Genomic DNA, 9333 nt, shown 5'->3' on the forward strand with positions numbered 1-9333 from the left:
TCATACACTATCAACAATTATTTTGTGATTAATAATACCACTATATAACAAATGGGACCATATATAATTTATAAAATATAAAATTAACATCAATTATTTGATTTCATACCTTTTCATTTCTCTACTAACCTTAGACCAAAGAAAAAAAAAGGTAGTTAAATTGGGTTGATGTTCCCGCCTAGTGCATTGAATGCCTTCCCTGATTCATGTTGAGTCACTGTTGCAGAAATGCAACTCCTTGATTCAAATCATGATTCTGAAAACCGAATCGGACCGACTGGTCAAACCGGATCAATCAAGGAGTGGCAATGCAAGTGATCTGATCCTCTTTTTATAACTACTCAAAAAAACCGATGAAAAATCGTCAAACCTACCGAGAACTGACCAATTGAGCCGGACTGATAACCGGCAGATTCGGATAAAACGACGCTGTTTTTTAATTTGTAAAAAAAAATAGAGAAAACGGATCCAGGTCATTCCCAACCCCCCCTTCGTGACCCCAACACCTCCTTTTCCCCAATCATTCATTTATTCATGTACTGGAGAACGCAGAATCAAAGAATCCCTAGCCGCCTAGCCCTCCGCCTAGCCCTCCATCGTCGCCGCCTAACCCAGGTCATCAACGTCGCCACCGTCCCAGGTCCTCAGCACCGCCGCTTCTTCCTCCATCATCGCCGCCTAACCCAGGTCCTCCATCGTCACCGCCTAATCCAGTAACTCGGCAGGTCCTCTTCGGCTCTTCATCTTCGCTGGCTTCTCGGCACGGACCCAGGTTAGTGGCTTCTCGTCTTCATCTTCACCGAGGCTTTCAACTGTTTCAAGTTTGGTTCAGTCTTGGTTTCAACTGTTTCAAGTTTGGTTCCATTTTTCTTCAAGTCTGCTTCGGTCTTGGTTTCGACTGTGTCAAGTTTGGTTCTGAAGGTTGGTTCTTCAATTCTTCTTTTGGTTCTGTCTTGTATTTGCTGGATGCTAATGGTGGAAATTTTACAAATTTGCAAATTTGTACGTATGGTTCTGATTGTATGGTGGAAATCTGTATGTATTAAAATTTGTTTTACCAGTTGCTGATGGTGTTTTACTAGTTGCTGATAGTGTTTGACCAGTGGACTACTTGCTTGTTGGCATGAGCTTGGTTGCTATCTGAATATAAGTATGAAGTTGTGTAACTAGTTCTTGAGAAGAGAATTTTCCCAAGATTTAAAGCATTTGGCAACACTCAGATGGATTCTTTTTGTTCTCAAATACTATTTTTATCTTATAGTTGACTTCTGATTATATATATAAGACGATTATTTACTTTTCTTATCTCCAGAAGTTTACTTCATTATTGGGAATGTGTAAAATGTTACATACTTGCTTGAATGAACAATTCTAATTAGCAATAACTAAATTAGGTTTCTTCTCTCATAAGAAAGAAGTTATTTTGTTGGGGCTATGTCAAATTGGATTGTAATGTTGAAAGCTTAAACTGTAGTATACCTGACCATCGTGACCCAACCCCCCCTCTTCCCACAATAATTCATTCATTCATGTTTTGAATCAAAGAAACCCTAGCCGCCTAGCCCTCCATCGTCGCCGCCTAACCCAGGTCCTCAGCGCCGCCGCCGTCTCAGGTCCTCAGCACCACCACTTCTTCCTCCATCGTCGCCGCCTAACCCAGGTCCTCCATCGTCACCGCCTAATCCAGTAACTCGGCAGGTCCTCTTCGGCTCTTCATCTTCGCTGGCTTCTCGGCACGGACCCAGGTTAGTGGCTTCTCGTCTTCATCTTCACCGAGGCTTTCAACTGTTTCAAGTTTGGTTCAGTCTTGGTTTCAACTGTTTCAAGTTTGGTTCCATTTTTCTTCAAGTCTGCTTCGGTCTTGGTTTCGACTGTGTCAAGTTTGGTTCTGAAGGTTGGTTCTGTCTTGTATTTGCTGGTTGCTAATGGTGAAAATTTTACAAATTTACAAATTTGTATGTATAATTCTGATTGTATGGTTCTGTATATATGGTGGAAATCTGTATGTATTAAAATTTTTTTTACTAGTTGCTGATAGTGTTTTACCAGTGGACTACTTGCTTGTTGGCATGAGCTTGGTTGCTATCTGAATATAAGTATGAAGTTGTGTAACTAGTTCTTGAGAAGAGAATTTTCCCAAGATTTAAAGCATTTGGCAACACTCAGATGGATTCTTTTTGTTCTCAAATACTATTTTTATCTTATAGTTGACTTCTGATTATATATATAAGACGATTATTTACTTTTCTTATCTCCAGAAGTTTACTTCATTATTGGGAATGTGTAAAATGTTACATACTTGCTTGAATGAACAATTCTAATTAGCAATAACTAAATTAGGTTTCTTCTCTCATAAGAAAGAAGTTATTTTGTTGGGGCTATGTCAAATTGGATTGTAATGTTGAAAGCTTAAATTGTAGTATACCTGACCACTTGATTCTGGTCAAGGTCAAGCAGCTTCTGCTCTAAATTCAGATTCAAGTCTTCAAGCTAGACTCTTGTATAATAGCAGTCCCGATCAACTTTTAGACTCATCTGCTCACAGCACTGCTCAACAGTTATCAGGAGGAAGGTATGAGACAGTGTTGAGCATACTTGATAACTTATGGTGGTTGTTTTATAAGAAAAATTTCAATGTGCTGACTGTAATCATTTTGTGTCAATACTAAGATGCTTATGGTGTTAAATGTTTGATAATTTTAATAGTGTCGTTTACTCTCAACATGAATAATTATGAATGTAAATGGGAACTATGCCAAAATCAAATTACAATATTTCTCGCTTGGGCCAATTAATGATTACTATTCTATATTGGAAACTTTGTGTTGTTGAGTGTTGATCTGTTAGAATGTTCACTTTATTTTTCCTATTCAATTCAGGAATTCAGCTGGTAATATAGCAATAGTGGCTGCTAGTGTTCCACAGCATCAGGTCCCTTTACATTCAATTGTTACTAATCCTATGATTTATATTAGATTATAATTATATTTTAGGATGTTTATTTATAATTTATTTATTAATCTATTCTAGAACGGTTTTTTTGATTGAATCACCGGTTGGACCAATAAACCAGTAAATCAGTGACGAGAGCGATTTGATGACCGGTCCGGTTCTCAGAACCTTGATTCAAATCAAGCAGTTCCAAGCCCATCTCATCACCACTGGAAAATTCCAATCCCACCATTCACGAACTAAGCTCATTGAGCTCTGCATCCTCTCCCCTGCCGCCGGCAACCTCTCCTTCGCCGCTGAAATTTTCCGGCAAGTTAACGCTCCCAAAACCAATGACTAGAACGCCATCCTTCGAGGCCTCGCACAAAGTCCAAATCCCACGAACGCCATCACGTGGTTCCGCACCATTTCACGCAGCCACCAAAAGATCGATGCTTTAACGTGTTCCTTCGCACTCAAGGCATGCACTCGTGCATTGGCACTTTTTGAAGGTACCCAGATACATTCTCAGATTCTGCGTTTTGGGTTTGATGCTGATGTGTTGTTGGTCACCACTTTGTTGGATGTGTATGCTAAAATTGGCAATCTTGATGCTGCCAAGCAGGTGTTTGATGAAATGTCTATACGAGACATAGCGTCTTGGAACGTGATGATATTTGGGTTGGCGCAGGGAAGCTGGCCTAATGAAGCTATAGATTTGTTTAATAGAATGAAGGAAGAGTAATGAAATCTGATGCATATCAAGCCACATATGTCACGGCTAAATATTAGGAATTATTATAAAACAAATTCCTTTCAGTTTTTAGTTGATTTGGTGTATCCCGTTTTATTAGTTGTAAATATCTTGCATTACCACAATTAGGAAATCAGGTAGCTAATTGTTAAGTAGGGTACTATATATATAATTGATATGCTATTCAATAAAACACAAGGCAATTTGGCATGGTATCAGAGCTAGGTTGGCTCTGATAATCATCACACAAAAGAGACCTCCGCCGCTGAAATGGCTGGAGTAGGTGTGACTCCTCCAAAAAGAGAGGATTCAAAAAAGGACGAAGATGGATCCAACAAAGGACCATCGCCTTATGATCTGAGCGTTAGCGACAATCCTGGAAATGTAATCACACAAGTGCAATTACGAGGAGAGAACTACGAAGAATGGGCTCGAGCTGTGAAGGTGTCGCTACGTGCTAGGAGAAAGTGGGGGTTTCTAGATGGAACTCACAAGAAGCCACAAGAAGGGGCATCTGAAATGGAGGATTGGTGGACGGTTCAATCCATGCTTGTCTCATGGGTGATAAATACGATTGAGCCACGGCTGCGCTCCACCATCTCATACGCTGAAGATGCAAAGGATCTCTGGGAAGAAATCAAGGAGCGATTTTCCATCGTGAATGGTCCTAGAATTCAACAATTGAAAGCTGAACTTGCCGAGTGCAAACAACAAGGACTGGCTATGGTGGAATACTATGGAAAACTGAAGACTCTTTGGGATGAGTTGGCAAACCATGAACCAGTGCTTAGATGCTCTTGCGGAGGCTGCAAGTGTGACATTGGGTCATGATTAGATAAGAGAAGGGAAGAAGAAAAGGTGCATCAATTTCTAATGGGGTTAGAAGACGTAAGCTATGGCACAGTGCGATCCAATATTCTCGCAACGGATCCTCTACCTTCTCTCAACAGGGTGTATACAACTTTGGTACAGGAAGAGAGAATGAAGACGATCAACAGAACCAGGGAAGACAAAGGAAGCTTAATGGGACTGGCAGTACACACTGGGTACAAGCACAAAAGCCGAAATGAAATAAAGCCACTCGTATGTTCTCACTGCGGAAGAACAGGACACGAGATCAAGGGGTACTTTCAACTGATTGGGTATCCGGAATGGTGGGGAGATCGATCTCGAGACGAAAAGGGAAGCAACACCAAGACCTCGCATAAGCAGGGAGGACGCTTGCGAGGGGGGGCTGTCATACGTGCCAACACAGCACAAGCCACAACAGAAAAATCAAGTAACCATGAAGAAGAAATAGGAGGAAGCGCAGTGACTGGACTTAGCCAAAAACAATGGCAGACGCTGTTAGAGATGCTAAATGGCAACAACGGAAGTAGAACTGAAAGCATGACTGGTAAGGAAGGATATGTTGTGTGGATTATAGATAGTGGAGCCTCTAACCATATGACAGAGAATTCAAGAGATCTAAGGGGCCTAGAGCGTATTGAAGGATGCACAGTGGGGCTACCAAATGGAGAAGAAGTTCTTGCCAATACAAAGGGAACGGTGACTCTTGATGGAGGGCTTAAATTGACCCATGTTTTATATGTGCCAAAACTAAGATGCAATTTGATTTCAGTATCACAATTAACAAAGGATGCAAATTGTACTGTACTATTTACTCATGAGCTTTGTGCTATGCAGGACCTCATTTCGAGGATGCTGATTGGAGCGGGTGAACAAAGAGATGGGCTCTACATGTACCGTGGTGTTCGCAAATTCACAGCATGTCAAACCCAAGAGAAGAGTAGTATCGATCTTTGGCACAAGCGAATGGGACATCCTTCCTATAAAGTGGTACAAATATTGCCAAATTTGAATGGTGGTTGTAAATCTGAAGAGAATAATAAATTATGTGAAGTTTGTGAAAAATCTAAACAAACACGAGATAAATTTTCATCAAGTGATTTTCATGCAACACATTCTTTTGATTTAATACATTGTGATTTATGGGGACCTTATCGTACCCCCTCTTCTTGCGGAGCATCTTATTTTTTAACAATTGTTGATGATTATTCAAGAGCAGTTTGGATCTATTTGTTGTGTGAAAAGCGGGAGGTGTCAAGTGTGATGATTAATTTCTTTGCTCTCATTGAAAGACAATTTAATAAACAAGTCAAAGAAGTACGCAGTGATAATTGGACCGAGTTCATCTGTATGCGTCCATATTTTTTGCAGCATGGAATTGTTCATCAAACATCTTGTGCTGGGACACCCCAACAAAATGGAAGGGTGGAGAGAAAACATAGACATATCCTTAATGTAGCTCGTGCACTGAGATTTCAAAGATCTTTGCCCATTCGATTCTGGGGAGAATGTGTTTTATCTGCGGGACACTTGATCAACCTAACACCATCATCTGTTCTTAATGGGAAAACTCCTTTTGAAATGATACATGGAAAACCACCTGACTATAATCATCTTAGAGTTTTTGGCTCATTGTGTTATGCGCACAATCAACAAACCAAGGGTGATAAATTTGCCAGCCGAACTCGTACATGCACATTTGTGGGATACCCATTTGGAAAGAAAGGATGGAAACTTTATGATATGGAAAGAAATATTTTATTTATATCTCGCGATGTCAAATTTGTAGAAACCGAGTTCCCGTTTGCGTGTTTGGCCCAAGAAAATTTGGTTTCCACTTCTTTAGTGCATGAGGAGAAATTTTTGGAGCCCATTAATAATAAGCCCACACTTGATCACGAGGAGGTCCTTCCTCAGACTAATTCCAATGACGAGTCCATTGTTGTTGTTGGGGGAGGTGAATCTCCACATACAGACCCAACAAGGACAGCTTCACCCCTCATCGAAACCAGCAGCCCCTCACCAACTGTCTCAAATGATGTGCCTCTTTCTACCGACACCACCACGCTCTCTGAACTTCCTCTGGGTCGTGGACACTGAGTAAAGCACCCTTCGATCAAGCTGCGTGATTTTGTCATCAACACTATCATCGTAAACCCGTCCATCTCTTCACCCTCTCCATCACATTCCTCAGGTCCACTCTATCCCTTATCTCAATATATGTCATGCGATAAATTTTCTGTGCAACACCATACTTTATCTCAATATATCTCACATTCTTTCTCAGTTCATGCACCAGCCTCGTGAAGAACACTGGCAGGCTGCCTTACGAGTTGTTCGCTATCTAAAAGGTCGGCCTGGGCAAGGTGTTTTATTGCGCCGGGAAAACGATTTTATCTTGCATGTTTGGTGTGATTCTGATTGGGCGGGTTGCCCTCTTACTCGTCGGTCTCTCACTGGCTGGGCTATTCTCCTTGGCAACTCACTAATTTCATGGAAAACAAAGAAACAACATACAGTGTCACGGTCCTCTGCAGAAGCCGAGTATCGCTCCATGGCTAATACCACTTGTGAACTCAAATGGTTAAAGAAACTGCTCTTGAGTCTCGGGATCTCCCACACGCAACCCATACCTCTCTCATGCGATAGCCAGGCAGCACTTCATATTGCTAAGAACCCTGTTTTTCATGAGCGTACTAAGAATATTGAGGTTGATTGTCATCTTGTTCGTGATGCTGTCATCCAGGGCCTCATCCTTCCCTCCTATGTCCCAACAAAATCTCAGGTTGCAGATATCTTGACTAAAGCTCTGAGCTCCCATTCATTCGCATCAATGTTGGACAAGTTGGGCATTAGTAACTTACATGCCCCAACTTGAGGGGGGTAATGAAATCTGATGCATATCAAGCCACATATGTCACGGCTAAATATTAGGAATTATTATAAAACAAATTCCTTTCCGTTTTTAGTTGATTTGGTGTATCCCGTTTTATTAGCTGTAAATATCTTGCATTACCACAATTAGAAAATCAGGTAGTTAATTGTTAAGTAGGGTACTATATATATAATTGATATGCTATTCAATAAAACACAAAGCAATTTGGCAAAGAGGGTTGGAGGCCTGATGAGGTGACTGTTATTGAAGCGCTCTCGGCTTGTTCCCAATTGGGTGCTGTGAGGCAGGGAGAGATTGTTCACAGGTACATAGTGGATGAGAAGTTGGATATGAATGGGATTGTTTGTAATGCAGCCATTGATATGTATAGAAAATGTGATTTCGTCGATAAAGCTTATTTGGTCTTCAATAAGATGAGTTGCAAGAATACTTTAATCACTTGGAACACGATGATCATGGCGTTTGCAATGAATGGTGATGGATATAAGGCACTTGATCTGTTGGATCAAATGGTTCTAGAAGGAATGCTTCCTGATGATGTATCATATCTTTCTGCATTATGTGCATGTAACCATGCTGGTTTGGTGGAAGAAGGGGTTAGATTGCTTGATACAATGATTGAGTGTGGGGTGAAGCCTAATGTTAAGTATTATGGGACTGTGGTTGATTTGTTGGGTCGAGCAGGACGGCTCCAAGAAGCCTATGATATTATAAACTCCATGCCTATGATGCCTGATATAGTATTTTGGCAAACTTTGCTTGGGGCTAGCAAGACTTATGGGAATGTGGAGATGGCAGAGATTGCATCGAAGAAACTAGTGGAGATGGGATCTAATGCTAGTGGGGATATCGTCTTGTTATCGAATGTGCAGAGGTGGCATGATGTAGGGAGGGTGAGGGAGACCATGAAAAATAGTGATGTAAAGAAGGTACCGGGATTCAGTTACACAGAGATAGATGGCAAGATGCACAATTCCGTGAATAAAAAAATAATTTTTTTTAATTTTTAAATTTCTAACAACAACAACAACAAAGCCTTGTCCCACTAAGTGGGGTCGGTTACATGAATCAAACGACGCCATTGTGCTCTGTCATGTGTCATGTCTACAGAGAGACCATTTACATGTAGATCTCGTTTGACCACCTCATGGATGGTCTTCTTAGGTCTTCCTCTGCCTTTTGCCCCTTGTCTATCTTCCATCTCATCCACCTTCCTAACTGGATGTTCTATCAGTCTTCTTCTCACATGTCCAAACCACCTAAGACGCGATTCAACCATCTTTTTCCACAATGGGTGCTACTCCAACACTTTTCCTTATATCTTCATTCCTTATTTTATCCAAACGCGTATGACCACTCATCCATCTCAACATCTTCATCTCTGCCACACTCAGCTTATGTTCGTGCTTTCTTTTAGCTGCCCAACACTCCGTACCATAAAGCATAGCCGGTCTTATAGCGGTGCGATAGAATTTACCTTTAAGTTTTAAAGGCACTTTTTTGTCGCATATAAAACCAGATGCACTCCGTCATTTTGACCACCCTGCTTGGATCCTATGATCACAAAAGATACCTCAAACTTATAACTTTTCGTAGGGTGTTTTCTCCAATCTTCACCTCTATATTAGGGTTTTCCCTTCTCGGACTGAACTTACATTCCATATATTCCGTCTTGTTACGGCTTATGCGCAGACCATACACTTCTAAAACTTCTTTCCATAACTCCAACTTCTTATAAATTTTTAAATTTCTAAATTAAAAAAATAATTTTTTACAAAAAGTAGAAAAATAAAAAATTTCAAAAGTTTAATTTATTTTAAATTTTTGAAAATGTCAAACAATAAAAAATTCAAGGATCCGAATGTCGTGGTTCGGGTGCAGCATTATTCGGTGAATAAAAAAC

General features: G+C 40.6%; 1 protein-coding gene, 2 long non-coding RNA genes and 1 pseudogene across 4 annotated transcripts in view; all 4 read left to right on the top strand.

Annotated features, from left to right (window-relative positions):
- LOC110270123 lies at nucleotides 618-1213 on the top strand. The gene is made up of 2 exons (XR_002359257.1): nucleotides 618-772; nucleotides 877-1213. It is a non-coding gene; the product is annotated as an uncharacterized LOC110270123 (long non-coding RNA).
- LOC107630340 lies at nucleotides 1494-2932 on the top strand. 2 transcript variants are annotated; one of them, XR_002359256.1, is made up of 3 exons: nucleotides 1494-1745; nucleotides 2449-2572; nucleotides 2880-2932. It is a non-coding gene; the product is annotated as an uncharacterized LOC107630340 (long non-coding RNA). The 2 variants fall into 2 exon arrangements; XR_001618250.2 differs by lacking the exon at nucleotides 2880-2932 and having other exon boundaries at nucleotides 2449-2818.
- On the top strand, nucleotides 3098-3676 carry LOC110269439 (annotated as a pseudogene).
- The window catches only part of LOC107632992 (pentatricopeptide repeat-containing protein At1g34160-like), a 7485-nt gene continuing 4976 nt past the window's right edge, over nucleotides 6825-9333 (top strand). Inside the window, exons 1-2 of the mRNA XM_021117266.1 lie at nucleotides 6825-7319; nucleotides 7631-8407. Coding sequence (XP_020972925.1) covers nucleotides 6825-7319; nucleotides 7631-8407 — 1272 coding nt within the window. The remainder of the gene's footprint in view (nucleotides 7320-7630; nucleotides 8408-9333) is intronic.

The sequence above is a fragment of the Arachis ipaensis genome, chromosome B03 (assembly GCF_000816755.2).
Source record: "Arachis ipaensis cultivar K30076 chromosome B03, Araip1.1, whole genome shotgun sequence".
Lineage (NCBI taxonomy): Eukaryota > Viridiplantae > Streptophyta > Magnoliopsida > Fabales > Fabaceae > Arachis > Arachis ipaensis.